This window comes from Grus americana, chromosome 3 (genome assembly GCF_028858705.1).
Source record: "Grus americana isolate bGruAme1 chromosome 3, bGruAme1.mat, whole genome shotgun sequence".
NCBI lineage: Eukaryota > Metazoa > Chordata > Aves > Gruiformes > Gruidae > Grus > Grus americana.
This window is the reverse complement of record NC_072854.1, coordinates 114,306,363-114,324,122: the sequence shown is the minus strand read 5'-3', so window position 1 is coordinate 114,324,122 and position 17,760 is coordinate 114,306,363. Positions and strand designations below refer to the sequence as shown.

Here is a 17,760-nt window from a genome sequence, read left to right as displayed (position 1 = left end):
ACAACAAGACCATAATACCAAGCTGCAAAGAGCAGCTTTATTATACAAGAAAGGAACCAACATCTTGAGACCCCCACACAAAAGAACCTAACGTTAATGAAAAGATGCCATGAACAAGTGTCCAGGTAACAGGAACAGTCACACTCTTATATAGCTTTCCCCAGTTATTCAATTACTTAAGGATTCATGGCATGCATTTTCATTTTTCTTCAAGAAAAAAAAAAAGTACTTTGTGGAGATGTTTCAGCTGTACAGCAATTCTTCCACTCCAAAGTGACTGGAAACACTACAGTGTTTCACAGCTGCTATTACTGTATTATTGCAGCACTTTATTATAAAACCGCATACTCTGGATTACAGGACTCATGATTGCTTTGTAGCTATTCCTCTCCAGCTGTTAAGGAAAAATGGAGTATCACTGAAGTTGTTTCCAACGAAAGATGCTTCTCTTCCTTAAAAGCAGAACTGAAAATGGGACAAGTCTAACCTGGACACTCTACAGCAGGGTCTACAGGAGCTATAGTCCAATGCCTCTGTGTTCGCATTCTCCTCTGTGGTCTTTGCCTCTCATGTAACTCTCACGTGTGTGAATCTTTTCATGCAAACTTCTTGCATGATTTTAAAGCTAAAAATACATCCTAGAGGTGGGGGGTGCGTGTGTTTGTTTTGTTATTTAAAGAAAACCAAATCTTTTTCTCCACAGTAGTAAAGTGAACTTCTTTCTTTGCCTCTCAGCGTTTCAAACACAGAGCACTCACTGCTCAGACATTAACTGAAATCTGGTTCATATTATCTTTGTTTAGCCATTTATCAGCATGTAAAACTCAACCTAACTTTTACTGGCCCACAGCATTGCAAAAGGGGTGGGAGCACTTGCTGGATTTCACATCAGAAAGAAGAGATGAATGGAACCGGACATTCAATCTGCTGTGGGGAGGAGGCACCTCCCAATCCAGCACAAGAGCGGACCTGGATGCATTCATCTCCAGGACCTGCTCTCAGGTATCACAACCTCTGTACATCAGATCATGGGAAAATCCTGTAAAAGCTTTGCTGTTGTAAAGAGGGGTCACTATGAAATCCTCTCCTATGGGCCTCTGAAGAGAGATTCTCAAAGTTGGGTAACAACACAGCAGAGAAGGAAAGTCTGTCTCCCTGCAGCACAGCGTTCCTCCCGACTCTGCAAAGAAGTCTGGCAGAAAAAATGATGATTGCGTCCTTCTGCTGCAAACAAGTGGCACCCAAACTCACTGCTGCATCGGGAAAGCAGAGGACATTCTCCCAGCCATCTGCACTTTGCTTGGTGAAACACTTTTTGGATACCTGGATCCAAATAACATGAAACACTGATTCATAGTCACTTCTCAATGTTAAGAAGTACAGCTATAGAGGGTTATGTAGGAATTCAGCACATAAAAACGTAACTTGTCTGAAAAAGAGGAAATGTACTGCAGTTAAAATGGTAACCCAAAGTGGCGGGTAAAGGCAGGATGCTGCCCAGCTCCCACACACATGTAAAATATTCTCTCCTTCACTGCCATTGCTATCTGCCTTTCCATACCCTTCCAGCCCCACAATTACATCTGTGATTGTTGCTAGAGCTCCTCAGCTTTGAAGTAGTGACAAAATGAATCAACACCTATTAGCTAGAGATTAAACAACAAAACCCATTCTGCATAGGCTTCCTGGCCTCTCCCTCAACCTCACAGGCACTTTAATTTCCTCTTTCCCTTTCTTGAATCCTCCACTTTCATTCAACTTATATTCTTTCTACTGGCACTTCAGCACCCTTGCACAGAGCCACAATATTGCTGAAGGAAATGGAGACGGGCAATGAAGCAGATGAGGATCTCTGCAAGAGCAGCCTGTGCTTTCAATTCTAATCATGTGAAGGAAATGGCTCCCACTGCTTGCTCAAAGCCAGCACCTGAGTGAGAAGCAGGTGGTAAAAACAGTCCCTGGGCAAGACCGAGCCGATGAGTCAAAACAAGGCATTTATCTCTTTTATAAAAATCTAATGGAACTTGAAGAATTCATACTACACCTTTGCACTAAAATAACTGTCACAGGAAAATAAGAATCTCTAACCCCCATCTCCCTGCTGTGACAAGCCAGAGGCTCATGTAGTTGCAGGCCAGACTCCACTGCTGTGGAGCATTCAGTAAATTCCTCGCAGTCATACACAGAAGCGTGGAAGAACACCAACACCAGTGTGTGAAACTGGTATCATGGGCATTAGTGCATTTTGGAGTCATGGTCTTGAAGGACTAGACAAGAAATGATATTTACTTGCTGAAATATCGTCCTAGGCCATGGCTTCCATGCTGGCTACCCAGAGACACATCAGATGCTGTACAGACCTGTTAACGCAGTCTTTCCCTGAAGATTCTGGAGCCCGACTAAAAATTTATAGACAAATTTGTTTCAGATGGGAGCTCAGTGTAGTAAAGGCAGGCATCTCGAGTGGACCTTTGTTTTGCAGTGGACTATTAACTTCAGTAAACACTCTGCTCCTTCCAGCAGCATCAGTTGACTGCCAACATCTGGCATTCAGTTGCTCCAGGACAGATCCGCTTCCACTGATGACTCTGAGGGGTGAGGAACAGAGCTAATGTTTTTGAAAAAGCTGAGTAGGGCTACAAAAGAAAGCTTCAAGCATAGAAGAAACTTCGTATTACGTATGCGATAAAACCTATTTACAGAACAGGGAAGCCTGGGAAAGCACCCATTAAGGAGGAATCCAGAGCAAGGATCAGCTTTTCAGCCATGTCTACACTATTTTGCAACTTTACAGAGCCAGTAGCATCTGGCTACCCAAAGACACCCCCATCCCGACCTGGTATCAGTCTGTATCTTGGTCAGTAAGAATTCTTGAGGTCTTCTTGTACTACGTTAGAAATTCTTATTTGTCTGCGTAATATTTAATGGCATCACAGTGGTTACAAATGATGGCTGAAAGGCACAGGCTTTATAGAGTCTAAACTTGTCTATCATTCCTCTGTAAAATACATACTTGAATAGTTTCTGTTCCCAATCTACAATTTTCCATCTCAAAGGAGTCCACATCTGCACTTCAGAGGATGGAAAATGATTCATAAAGAATTGAACAAAGTGTTGTCCTCTGTCATTTATTTACAGGATTTAATTCCTTCTTTCTTAAACAGCTAACGCTCACTAACTGGCCTGGTAAGATAAAACAGCATTGGCTAAGTATGTACAAAATTGCCTCACAGCCACCTTAGGAACAATTGCCATAATGACATTACTGCAGTCTGAATTAGATTATGTCACAGCAATGGACAAACACTGATAGCTATGATGAAAGAAATAAAAGCCGGGGTTGGAATGACAGTTTAAATAAAGATAAGGAAGAAATGGCCCACAAGGAATCTTACACCACAGCCACACGGCAAGGCAAGATTAAAAGACCCCAGTCCTACTGGTGGGCAGACACAGCTCTACGTACCTATTGTGGGGCCCTCTGTCTGGCATTGATGTGTGCTGATAGTGTGGCTGGTATTGCCAGCAAATGAACCAGGTCCCCTCTCACACCAGAGGACTGGTAAAAGATTAATGAGATCTAAAACAGATACGTATTTTTGTATATACCATCTGTGTACTTTTTAGAGCTTTATGATATTCTATAGCTAACAGCCAGACTGCTGTCATTAGTGTAAAGCATTCACAGTTCAGTCATCTCCAGTAGATGGAGCTTTAAGAAAAGCTACAAATCCATTTGTTATAATAATGAAATTAGCTATATGGCATCTTGAAAGCAGGTATGAGCTTTTGTGCAGCCTCCTTTTTGAAATAAATGCCAATAATGGTTTGCTATCATGACATTTCACATAGATAGACAGATTCCCCTCCTCGCTCAACATTCAGTAAATCCCTGCACTAGATACCAAAGTAGCATAGCATTTACTTTCCTGAACCTCGCTCATAGGCCTGTCTGACCTTTTAAAATCACTAAAACACTGTCTTCAGATTTTAGTTTTGCCATTTCAAGTCTAAGCCAAACCCTTGAGCCTTATAACCAGGAAGGACTGGAAAACCATGATGGAAAATACAAGGACTACAAGCCCCGCAAACATCGAAGGCAGATGCAGAGCAAACATTTTATTGAAAACTGTGCCAGCAGGATTTTGAAAGTAAAGCCAATAAAACCCATGAAGTTTCCTGAAATAAATGTCCAGCAATAACAGTTGATTTAGGGATCATGTTGAAGACTCAGGACGCAGCACAGGGTGGGAGGATAGCATTTAGGACTTCTAGTCTTTAATTACAGGCTGACAGAGTAAATATTTCCATGCTGTTTTGAGGACCATTAACTGAAAGGTCTGTATACTTTTTGGAATAAAAAGGAACACATTACCCAGAATTCATAGCAGGTAGGTGGCCGTGTGCAGACAAAGGAGATATGGAGGGGGAAAAACACTACCACAATTTAGCACAAAATAGGAGAGAAAGCAGTGAAAGTACAAAAGCAAGGAATATTATAAGGGAAGGAAAGAAGAGAACAAACCATGTGAACAGACTGCAGTGAGAAAAAGACCAGGAAAAGAGCAAAACACAACTTTGACCTATCTGCAGGAATCCTAGACATGTATTATTAGGTTGTAAGAGACCTTTCAGGAGAGGACCTTTGAGACCACTGTTCTAGCCCAGTCACAGTTCAGTGCCCAGCAAGGAAAGACTTCCCTTCCTCCAATACAGGTACCAAATCAGGGAGATGAGAGAGAAAGAAAAAAATCTAGCAAAACTATGCACAAAGAGCTAAAAGAAAGGACATGCTGCTCTGAATCATGTCACAAACATTGAAGCGTGCACGGTTCTTGTCCCCACATCTCTAAAAGATTACTGACAAGCTAGAAGGATAGTCTAAAGCTGGCTAAAGTCTTGGAATGGCCTTTTTTTTTTTTTTAAGATAAAAATCAAATACACCAGGTTTCTTTAATCTGGAAATTACAACAGGGACAACATGTAAGATGGCTGCAAGACCACAAATGGCTCAGAGAAGGGAACAGCAGTGATCACACACTGTTTCTTAGCCTGCAGGAAATGACGAGATTCAGGGGATCAAAGGAAGCAAAAGATGCAAAACAAAGCCAGTGGTTCCCCACAGTCTCACTCCCACATTGAGAGAGACAGAGAGGTCCAAAAGCAGTTAGACAAATTCCTGGAAGGGCCATTCATCAGGAGCTAGTGACAGTGGTACGCTATCTGTGGCTCCTAAACCAAAAGTCCTGGAAGCTAAAGGTTTGCATGGACAGGATCACTTCTGTTTGTACTGCTCTTTAAATATCACTGTTACCTGCTGCTGAAGACAAATTACCACTCAAGCAATCTTCACTCTGACCCACTTTGGGCATTCTCATACTACTCTGTCCTGCATTTTCTTCTCTGGAGATGTGTCCTGTTGTATTGTGTTGATTAGAACTGAAAAAACCACTTAAATCCAAAGTTCATTGGATGTGAGGCCTTGTCAATCTCATGTCTCCTGGCAAGGTGGCTCAGTATCTGCAAATGAGGAGTCTGAAGCATTTAAGAGACACCTCCACAAAGCGAATGGTGTCTGAAAAAAAAAAATCCAACACGTTTTTGCACACAGGAAAGAAAAAGCCTCACTAAAAATCTTTTAGCAATGTAATGGATGCAGCAGCGTACATTCAGTTAGTAAGCCTTTGTCCTGGTTCTCGCAAGGATAGAGTGAATTTCACAAGGAGCCAGGACAAGTGAGCCAAGCTGGCCGGGGGCTATTCCATACCATGTGACATCACACTCACCATAAAAGGGGGCTAGTCGGGCAGGGGCGGGTTTGGCGTGGCTCCAGCGTGGCTCCCGGATGGGTTGAGCATCCGGTCGGTCGTTGGATTGGTAAATTATTCTCTTTTATCACCCACTGCGAATATCTGTTATCAGTACTATTGTTGATTGTTTCCCTCTCTCTTGCTGTCCCAGTAAACTGCCCTTATCCCAACCCTCGAGGCTTTGCTGTTGTTTTTCCATTCTCCTCCCATCCCGCTGGGGGAGGGGTGAGCGAGCAGTGCGCAGCACTCAGCTGCCGGGCTGGGGCTAAACCACGTCAAAGTATAAGCACATTTGACAACTCAGTATTCAGGCTCTAGATCACATAGTAAACTACAGCAACACTGTAGTTGACAGCATCACCTTCACAACATATGGACTTTACATTTAAAATGCAAAATAACCTAAAGAGTTATGAACTACCTCAGAAACACGTCTTGTTCTCAATGGTGAACAGGACGAACGTGTTCTCTGATTCATGGCTTAATGGTTCCATTGGGAGTATTTACTGTTCCTTACTCTGAACCTTGTTTCACTTTCTCTGACCAAACAAGGACTAAATAAACTTCAAAAGTTTAAAACAACAGGTTCTTTTGCACTTGGGTCAGACAAGTAAAAGGTGCTGCTGGGCTCTGTTATCCCAGAAGATGAATAGAAACTTCACTGTTCTCTGTATGGCAGATAGCTATGGAGCACAGCATGGTTGCTGCCGCATGGAGCTCATCAACCATGCGAGTGAGATGCACAGAGCCTGCAGGTAGAAGAAATAGGGACCACAGCAGTGAAGAGCCATGTCCAGGATCACAGAGCAGACCAGCAGCAGACAGTGCAACCACCAGCTGGGGGTGAGCCACTAGCTCCCAGCTCTGTAGTAATCATGCAGTAGTTCTCAGTAGAAGGCTACAGCATCCAGTTACAAATTTGATAGGCAACTGCTTAGGACTGGCTTTATGGAGAAAACAAAATTCCTGCCAACATTTAGAACCACTTAGATATATTTAGAAACTTATAACATTTAGAACCATTTAGAAACCACTTCATTGTTTAAAGTTTGACAGAAGCATCCCAAATTGGAAATCAACCCATTCTGTTTTCTGCCCCCACATAGGGAGGCTGACAAGGGTTTAATTAGCCTATATGCTCAATTAAGAACAATGAATGCAAGGAAACAACAGTGATGGTCCCTCAAAGGCACCTTCAAATATAAAAATTCCAAGTTCTGCGCTATGCCAGCACTTTTTAGGGATTCAGGAATAACATGAAGAACACCCATTATGCTCCTTTCCATGTTAAAAGTCTTGGTAATTAGATTGGTGGATACAGCTGAAAGTATGCCTACTGAGAGCGAACTTACCAAATCCTCTTTTTCTGGGAAAAAAATGAGATGGATAGCAGAAGAAAACTCACTCTGAGCAGAAGATGCAAGTCCAAACAAGTCAATAGAAAACCTTAGACTACAGCACGCAGTTGCACTGCACAGTTGTTCCTGGGCACCTCTGAGTGCCAAACTCCCAAGCTCTCCTTTACACACAGAATCACAGAATCCCATCAGACAACTTCAGAGCATACGTGCAACTCCTTGTCTTTGTTACTGAAGCATTTCCTCTGGACTTGATTTCTAATTATTAATGGTTTAGTACAAACTGTTCATTTTCACAGAACATATAAGTACTCTGAGGCATTAAAGTCTAAAAGGCAAGTCACATCTCAGTTTTTTTCCCTGATATAAGTACAGTGCTCTAATTCTCCTTAAAATAGGATTAGTTTTCTTCCTCAGAGTGCAAAGAATAAAGCACTGCCTTTTTCTCTTCCAGGATTTTTGGCTGAATGCTTTATGTAACACATTCCTGAAAAATTAATTTACAAAAGATGCAAGACCTTCAGCTACTTGGTGGTGCAGAGTGCTTTATTTTTTGTGTTGTGCAGTCTCCCTGTATTCCTCTTACGTAAGGTAGCATGAATTCCACTTTGCAGCTTCATTCAATATTCAATACAACTGAGCCACAAAGAGATGCTTGGAAAGTTAATGCTGCTAAACTCACCAGAGCCATGTAGTTACCCGACCCAAGGGCCTGCCCGTGACTTCAGCAGAGCTGTATAAATTCAAGTCCACTCAACATCTGCCCCACTGGATCACAACATCTATACAAAATTTGAAACATTCCACCTTGTCTTTCCTCTTGAGAAGACTACAGTATTAAGAAAAATCTAATATTTTGATCTTATTTGAGAGTGTACTTGGTTAAAATTCATCAATAAAATAATACATTCACCTGACAATAGGTGCTTCTTTGCTTTTGATAAGCTAAACAAATCACCTGCCTTGACAAATAACTGGATTTTTATACCAGTATCAGGGATAAAAGAGAAAGTTGCTAAAACCAGAACTTTTGGAAAGGCTAAAAAAAATTACTTACACCCCCAAAAAGCATAATATAACTAAGCTTGAAAGACTCTTCATTTCTATAACAAAATCAGCACAGCTGTAACTGTAACAGGCAGAAGTAGGAAGGCTATTCCCAGACAAAAACCAAATACTTCACCAACAGGCAACATTAACCACCTTATGACAAGATTCATGCAGTAAAAAATGAGCAGCCAACACTCCTGATAAGTACTCCCACATCATCCTTGGGGAGTGTTTAGCATCATTTCTTAACAGCAGTAAACCGACACAGGTCTGAGCTGGGTACAGTGACATACATCCCCACCACCAGCTGGAGGAAAAAAAAAAGAAAAAAATCACCAGCCCTCTAAGTTCCAAGCATGCAAGGCTGGTGGCATCAGAAACGGGTAACATTGCTCACTAGAGTTTGCTCACTAGAGGGCAGCAGGAAACAAACCAAAACCAATTAAAAAAATCCACTAATTCTCAAAATAGGAGCCATGATCTTCATCAAGGCCAAGGCAGTTATGCACAGATCATCTGCCTTAAAAAACCAGTTGATTCAGATCACAGTTCAAAATGAAGTGCATTTGCAAGTGGGAGAGCACGTTAACTTCCTGCAGTCGAAGGAGACTTCATAACAGCACAAAGCACCTCTGTACAGCACCCTTCCCTTCACCCCCACATCAAGCCAAAAAGTAATTTTTAGGGTAATACATCTTCTTGGTAAAGGGAGACTATCAGAAGTTTCTGCACCTAACCACGGCAGCCAGAAGTGCAAGTACAAGTCCTTCTTAGCTCAGCTTTGGCTCAGTCTGAAAGTTATTTAAAATATCACACGTGTTTTGGATTTACAAAGTTACATAGACCTATTAAATGAGACTACATATAAAGGCCTTCAGGTTGTCTTTAGCATGGCCAGACAAAAACATATTTTGGAAATTCTGCAACTTTTGATAGCAGTGATAGCATGGCTGGCTGAGCTACAATTTCTACACTGAGTTCTGGGCTGCACAGAATCTCCAAGCACCCAACAAGTGCCAGCCCTGAAAGGTTGCTGCTGACATGACAAGTACAGCCTGCTCCTTTCATTTTCAACTTCTATGTCGGCACTTGTGCACAACTGCCTTACAAAAAAAGCACAAACCATGCCAGATTTCCTCAATAAACACAACCCACTTCTGCAAAACAGATGAAGCAACTCTTGACAGGCAAGTGGAAGTGGTAAACAGGAGAGACCATTTAAGGACAAGTCAGAACACATGCACCAACATTAATGTGACTCCTCAGTTGCTAACAACAGATATAGCAACTCACTGCAAAACTAAGCATGTAAATTCACTGGGTATGTGTAGCATTTTTTTCAGAGAAATTGCAATTCCCTACAGAACTGAGCACTGTGTTAACAGGCTGGATATCTCTGCTTTGTTTAACACACATGCTTGGTTGACTGAAAACCAAAAAAGCAACTGGAACAGTCCAAAAATCACAATGGCTTTTATTTTTAAACTGGGATAATCTTGTCATCAAGTGTCCTCTTGATTTGAGTGGCAATTTCAGCAGCAGTGCCGCAGCCCAGACTGACTAATTTGCCTGAAGCCAGTGAGCGTCTGGTGAAATGGTTCTGCTTCATTTCCCCCAAGCCCTCACGACTTCTTCCAAAAGGACTATTTTTGAAGGAAGCCTACAGAAAACACAGTCTACCAAAATGAACCTATAGCCTGGGTGCCCACATCAGAAAAGCGATTAATACTCTAACATTACTTTTTCCAGAAGCCACCATTCTGGAAACACTGCAATCCCATATGAAAGACAGGACATGTTGCAGGCTGCTGTATCTTGGCATATACTTGTACTGCTGCCAGCAAGAGCAGCAGTCCCCATCTCCTCCACACAAACATTCACGTGTCTGCCCAGCAAGCTGGGTCAATTCCCTGAGCTGACTCCTCACGTGGCCACCTGAGTACCAGCTCTAAGGATGGAGCAGGAATAAGAAGCACAGTCAGGGGCAGCATGGGACTCTCACTGCATTAGAGAGGTCAGGGAAGTCTATGGAAAATAACCAAAGGTAAGCCTGGGCTCAAACCTGAAGCAAATTGCAGGAACAGAAGTAGTGCTTTTGGAGAGGCAACTAAAGGTTGAACACCTCTATCCTCCCAAACTCGGTTTTATTATTTTTTTTTTTTAAAAAGCTAGCCAGCTTTTAGATACACACAGGCCTCTCCAATCACACAGTGAACTCTGTCTTCCTTGACCCCATCTCTCCAGCATTATCCTTCCTTTCCTACTGTCATCCTCCCTCTATTTTCTCTGTTCCTGTGACACTACATTTTCCATGTACCTTCCCCTTCCACTGGATGACCCTGTCTACCCATTCATTCTCCTAAGGACACAGCTTTTTTACTACTTTTCATTACAAAGAAAAAGTGATTAAGGAAGAAGCTACAGGACAAACAAGGAGACAGCCACACAGACAGATGGGGCAGAACTCCGCCATGCTTCAGACAGACAATCTCCCAAGCACGGTGCCATGGCTGAACTCTCAAACACTGCCTCCAAGCATTGTAGAATCACTCCAGGGCTGTGCTGGCAAACCCAGCTCTGCAGCATGGGCAGAGCCCAGGACCCTGCCTACACCACATCTGTAGTCTATTCTCTAACCCTTTCTTAGGCTGCTATTTTTCCAGGCAAAGACTGTGTTTCCACTGTCCCTGGTATGCCCTGGTTCACTGCCCTACAAGAAAAAGGAACATTACCAGTGACTTATTACATTGTCAACAACCTTTATTAGCTGCCTTTCAAATATTACTCCAAATAATTTAAGGCTTCCACACACACACTCGAGCACTGCCAAGTAAGAACTTTTGCTGGCAACTTTTCTTAATCCAAAGGAAGTAGTAATGTACTGCTGCAGCATCATGCTATCGAGTGATACAGATTAGAAACGCTATAAACAATGAATTTTTTATATTATTCTTTTCCAGTATGGGGTAATAAAAACAAAGGAAGCATACTGAAAAGTTCACTGATCCAATTTCATTTTCTCAGTCTATCACTGCTTAAATACTTGAACCCTCTATGACAATAAGCTAAAAGCTGTCTATGACAATAAGCTAAAAGTATGCATGTTTGCTGCAAGAGCAGAACCCTCAGTGCCACACAAATTTTAAAAACCCTCATTTATACAAAACTTACACATTTAGCAGTATTCCCACAGGAGTACATTTTTCTTGCCTATGGATGTCTGCTTTCATAAGGCCCTGTTTTCATGGCTAATGGGTACTATCTTCTGCTATTACAAGTGATGGAGCCTCCCCAGACTATTAAGAGCTATTACAAGTGACTCAGGCACTAGGAATACTTCCATATCCATTTCTGACTCCTGAGGCTGGGATGCCATGATATTTTAGTCAGTCTCAGTCCAGTTCATGTGACATGTCAGAAAATACAGCCTGTCCTGTCAGTCTGCTTCTTTCCTAAGGAAGCTGTTACATTCCCAGAGACATGGAAATGCTTTTGAATCATTAAGGAAGATCCTTATCCCTAATAAAAATCTTTCAAATTTGATGAGAAGACTCATCATCCATCCTGCCCTAGGATGCAATCTTCCGGTCATACTGTGGGGGTGCAAGCTATAGCCACTCCTGCTCTCCTAATTTATCCTGTGTCACAGCAGCAGTTTACAATGTCTCATGAGAAAACAAACAAGCAGAGGAGCTTCCTTTCCCAAGATACATTCAACAGAACTTGCTTGTTCAATAACATCTGACACAGGCAGACTGTTTTCAAAACTGTCCTCCTGCCTCTTATGTCAGACCGACCAAACTCAACGGCTTTGAAAGCTGAAGCTGCCTCAAAGAAAAAGAGTTTAAGTGAGTATGTATGTTGGTTTGATGCTGTCATAAGGAGCAAGGAACTGAAATAATCAAAGCATGAACTGAGTCCGATGTGATACTTGGTTATTTCACTACCAGGAGCACAGGGTAAAGAACCATTTCACAGTATGCATCCCATAGTTATTGCAAAATGGTTTTAGTTGTAAGAGGTCTTTAAAACAAGCGATGGAGAAGGTTCATAGGCCTGATCTGCCCTCCTCAGCACACCTGGAATCCCCACTGACACCAGGGGTGTTGGAGACAGCAAGGAGGCAGGACCTGGCCTGTCCGCATACCTCAGTACTGAGCTTTAGCTACATATTCTGCACATACACTGTGAATTACTTGCCCAATGCTGTCATCTGAGTTTAGAGCTGCCTATCTTTACTTCCACCTACGTCACTGCCGCTATGCCTCAGACCAGTTTTAGTACTACTGAGTGGTCATGCAGTTCTGTGCATCCCATATCAAGGCCCGTTGCCCTGAGCCACACTAAATGATGTTTGAGCAAACAAGCCACCCTACACACACTGCAGGAACTGCCTCACAGGCTCCCAGAATTTCTGCATACCTGCAACACTAGGCTTGTGAAATCTGAGTAGACATTCCTTGTAGTGCTGGTTGCCACTTATGCACAAAAAATAAAAGCAAAACCTCAAACCAGATACCCTATTCCTCTAATGCAATATGGAGCATGGAATATGATATGGATCACGGTTTGAAGTAGAGGTTACAGTAGAAGATTTGCATCATTAGTAACATAAGACATGACTTCCTGGTCTGCACAGGAAAACCAAAGCAAGGATTGGTATCTACTGTTTGCAGATTTCATTACGGTTCTGGATGTTCCACAATTAGAGGTGAAGACAACTGTGCAGGCAAGTAGTCAACATCAACAGAGCTGGATTAGTTTGGTAGACCCCACTGTTTACCTGTTTAGCATGCAAAATAGTGGAATTCTGTCTGAAAAAACTCACATAACTAATTCCAAGCCAACTTCTTGGAACTAGGCCAAAGTAAACCACACAGTGCCAGAGGAAGAAGAGAAGCCAAACTCTATGTTTACACTACTTAAGACTCTAAAGCAACCAGAAGTGTCATCAGTGACATTTCACCTGCTCAGGTGCCTTGACAAACCATCTCCACACATTATTTGCTGATCAGATTTTATTTTCCTCCCAAATATAATTACTACAACCTTCAGCCCAGACAGTATGAATATATGTCAAGAAGTGTCACTGGGCCAGCGCATTTTGATTTCACACTTGTTGCCATACATTCACACTGACCTGGCTGAGGGGTGCAGTAATCAGAATGTGCCAGCTATCCTTTGATCTTCTCAGATACACCATTACTCCTGAGACTCTGCAGTAGTGGCTGAGCTAAAATGTTACTTCTGCAGGAATCGGTTCTCCTTCAAGTGAGGAAACTGCTGTCTCCCAAGAGCTGAACTGAAGCAGTTCTCATCACACTCATGTCATTAGCACAAGCACTCACTGTTACAATTTCAAAGTAATGGGCTACAGAGGCCACATCCTGAGTTCATGAGTGGAAGATACATGATGAGCACATGAAGAACATAAGGAAAACTTTAAAAACATTTCTTACTGACTGTGGTAATTTGAGACAGTATTTCCCACTGATGCCTGGAGGATTGATTGCTCTGTGGGTTAGTTCAAGTAACTCTCTTCCTCTGAGAACATGCTGAACATGAAGAAACAGTGTTGTTAAAACATTAGCAGCTGATAGTATCCTCTGAACTCCTGTGTCTCATGGACCCACAGTTCACACTGTATCTGTAAAGCTGGAACAGACTGTAGTTCTGGTAAACTACGTTTTAAGAGAAGGCAGATGCACCACTATCAGACTGCTGTTACTCAGTCAAATGACGCACTGCCTAAATAACGCACTGCCTAAACAAAGAGCATGTGGAGAGGCAGGAACTGTTACCTGTGAATGGAGAGGGAAAAGTATCCACAGAATGTAAAAGCTCCTCACTGTTTTCAGAGCTGTGTGGAGGCAGAAAGTGCTCTGCTAGGTCACAAACAGAAGGTAGGTCCAATATGTTGCTCTCCTCCAAGTGATGACTTGGTGACATCTCTTTTCCTTCCATGGTCCCCCTGCAGAGATACAAATGTGACTGAGCTGGGTTTTTAGAGCGTGAAAAATCCAAGCAGAAGTCAACACAAACAATCTGACACTTTTGCACTGCTTTATGAGCTGAGACAAGCTATTCTAGCATATTGGTACTTAAGAAAACAAGAGCAAATTTAAAGATGTAAATGAAGAACGACAGCAAAACCAATGGACAACAGCCCTCAGCCCTAAGTAGGATAACTAGGGGTCCACAACAAATCTGGCTTTTCTAGAGGCTTCCCAGAAGCACACATTCAGGCCTCAAAACTAGAAAGCTATGGAGTATATTCACTTCAAGGTATATTAGAATTTAAATGAAAAATGTTCTTCAGGGTCCCTTCCCCTTACCACTGATGCTTCCAGATGTCACAGGTTAAACCTATCCTTCCTGGTTCATTAAATTCATCATGCTCACTAGCAGAAGGAAAGAACATCTTAAAACTTGATAGTCTCAACCCCACAGGAATAGCAAGGATTTCCTGGGGGAGGGCAGCTGTGTTGCATACCCTGCGCACACCACTTTGGAAAACTGTGGTTGAAGCATCCCCACATCCCAACACACTTCTCGAGGGCCCTGAACCAGTCCACCAGTGCAGAGGGCAGGAGTCCATAGCTAGGTGGAGAGCAGGGCAGGGCAGATGCCATCCAGCTCCACACCAATGGCCACAGCAGATAGGCAATTCTTTTGGAGAGGATGAAACTAAAGCATTCCACTCCAGCAGCTCCAAGCACACCCACACAAGTGTCTGGGCCAGGAGAGGAGTGAAAGGCAAAAATTTCGTGGGGCAGGAGCTCACAGAACAACAAACGGAGGGGAGCAAGTAGGAATCCTTGGGCTGAAGCACGATTAGCACTGACACAGTAAGAGGGAGTCTTTAGACCTCAAGGGAAGACACTTGCAAGGAAAGATGCACAAGAGCCCCAAACACCCTGTTTCCACCTAATACCTCAGCCACTAGCCTTTGGCCATTCTGCACAACCCCTTGTGAGGCAGCTGAGACTCTCCACTAACAGTAAAGGCCCTGAGCAGAGCGCTGTTGTACTCCCACTCACATCTCTAGCAACACCAAATAGAGGAGGAATTGACCCAGTCCTTACTGCAAGGCCTTATGCCAGAAGGACTTTCAGGCACGAGCTTCACGTAAACACCCATTGAGCACTGATGACAAGACTGAGCGGGGTAAATGTGAGCGGACATCGGTATTTTCCCCTCACTCAAGTAACAGATGATGCTTTTCATGGAAAAAACATGGACAGAACAAGAGTGTTTCTTCTAAAATGCGAATTTAATTCCCAGCTCTCACAGAGACTCCAGGAGATTTTGTGCAAGTTTCTTCCTTCACCTGTTTTGTGAATTAAAAATAAAAAAAGGCAAAAAAAGAGCACAGATTGTGGCTATCTGTGCTGCCCCCCTCCATCCAGCTGTATCCTTCTGCTATTTTGGTAGACTGATAGGACAGAGGAACCAGATCCAGTGGTCATACAATAGCTTGAGACCCTGCAGGCTTACATTTATTTCCTCTTCTATAAAATGAAGAGGGCAACACACTCTTATCTCGGGAGTATTGTCAGTGAGGAATGTTACAGCCACAGGGGCCAAAGAAATGCCTAAAAGGGATTAGTACTGAAAAATGAAGTGAATACCCCAATGCAGATTTTTTTTAAAAAAACCCACACCATTCATTAGGTGCTTCTGTGTTGAGTAAACTATGATGCACCTCTGACCTTTGCAGAATGCTGGCTAACTCGCTAATGAACAGAGTGGAGATGTTGGCTGTGATACTGGAGGAGACCAGCTGCGTTGCCTTGGAGGGACAAGCAAGGTCAGTGCATTCATAGAAAGTTACCAGGAAAAACAGAGTGGAAGGTTAAAAGCAAAACAAAGTACACAACCCTCTGCTCCCCGACAGTCACTTCAGAGGGAAGCTTGTCCTCCATTGCTCTTCATGTCCCAAAACAGAGATGATCTGTGCATAAGGAACATAGAGAAGGAGAAACTTTCCTCAAACACTGTTTTTATTATTTGTGCTATTTTTTAAGTAGACGAATATTTTAGAGAACAAACCTGCCTATTTCAATCCTTGGTCTGGAAAAAAAAACCCACACCAAAAATCCAACTAATCCTACCCCTCCAAGGGAAAATGGGAGACTATAGCAAGAGGAACTGCTGATGTGGTACCACAGCATCTTAAGGCTGTCATTGATATGGGCTGCTGTAATCCTGGCCATCTCTGCCAGCTGCCTATGCCGGCCTCCTTCCTTGTATTGCCATGACAGAGCTAACATGCAGCCATTTGATGATCAGGTTCAGGTTAAAAAAAAAGAACAAACAACCAAAACAACCCTTTTAAAAAACAACAAAAAAGTTTTCCCTTGGATCAGCTCCCTCTAGTCCTGCAACAATTTCAGAGTGCAGTTTGACCACATAAGGTAGCGTTAAGTCAAGGCTACAGCAGTTCTGCTCCCAAAACTGATGGAGAGACTTGTTTGTGAGGACAAGCAAGACTTCAGCTCAGCCCTGGATCTTCAGGCACATGTAAGAGTCATACTATTACCTCTGTGCCATACCTGGGAACAGCACTGATGCTGAGCTAGTGCCCTTGGACAGGATCCGGGAGCAAACAGTCTGTCACTACTTCAGGATCCCCTCCTTCCTTCATGGTTTGTCAATCCCAGCTCACTGGAATGAAACAAACAGGTTGGTTACATGCTTTGCATCAGCTGATCAGGCTGACGGACAGTGTGACCTTTCAAAGCACATATGTCTACTGATGTCTACAGTCAGTCATCACATATACCACTGTTTGTCAGGCCTGGCACAGAGAAAAGTTTTTTCTAGGAATCAGAAACAGCACATCTAGTAATGCCCTTTAATCTTTTTGACAGCAATGGAGATCTCCTGGAAAATGGTTGGTACGCTCTAGAAATAAAGCCAAGATTTTCTTTATAAGAAGCCACCAATGTGCCCCATTGCACCTCCTGTGGTGTGCCGTCAACCCAGCAATTACAGCTGACATCCTCCCCTCCCTCTTCTGAAGGAGCAGGTATTTTCCCAAAAGGTTTATCTAGCAGTGCTTTGACGCCACCACTGATAGCCTGCGCTGCGTCAAACCTCAACCAGGAAATGTGTTTTAAGGCAGCCACGTAACCCAGCCGGCAGAGCAAGCCACAGGCCCATGAAACCCAAATCCTGTTTCCCACCCTCTGCCATTAGCTCATTATTTTCAGTGAGCAACCAGGACAGAAGAAACTAGATTTTCCTCCAGGCCACCCTTGATCAGTGGCACTGTGCTGAACCAGGAACTTCCCAGACAAATACACGCAGCCAGTCCTGCACAAACACGCTGGGTTGACGGCACACCACAGGAGGTGCAATGGGGCATGTTGGTGAGTGCAAGGCACAGGCCTTACCGGCTGCCCTGCTTAGCTGGTTTAGGGGGGCATTAGGAGAGGGGGTCCTCTTCCTCTCAACATCGGTTCTTTCCCCCTTTCCTGCAGGTAGACACGTGTTACTTCAACAACTGCTCCCCTGGCAGTGAAGGGAAACAAAAGCAA

At 43.2% G+C, this 17,760-nt stretch overlaps 1 protein-coding gene across 5 annotated transcripts in view; it reads right to left on the bottom strand.

Annotated features, from left to right (window-relative positions):
- Positions 1-17,760, bottom strand: part of SHLD1 (shieldin complex subunit 1) — a 78,222-nt gene that overhangs the window by 25,888 nt on the left and 34,574 nt on the right. For 2 of the 5 annotated variants that reach the window (XM_054820647.1, XM_054820646.1), the window contains exons 2-3: positions 16,774-16,885; positions 14,020-14,189 (exon numbers count right to left, since the gene is read on the bottom strand). In XM_054820647.1, coding sequence (XP_054676622.1) covers positions 14,020-14,182 — 163 coding nt within the window. In that variant the 5' untranslated portion in view covers positions 14,183-14,189; positions 16,774-16,885. Of the gene's footprint in view, positions 1-14,019; positions 14,190-16,098; positions 16,173-16,773; positions 16,886-17,616; positions 17,698-17,760 lie in introns of all 5 variants that reach the window. The other 3 variants (XM_054820648.1, XM_054820645.1, XM_054820649.1) reach the window with 3 other exon arrangements.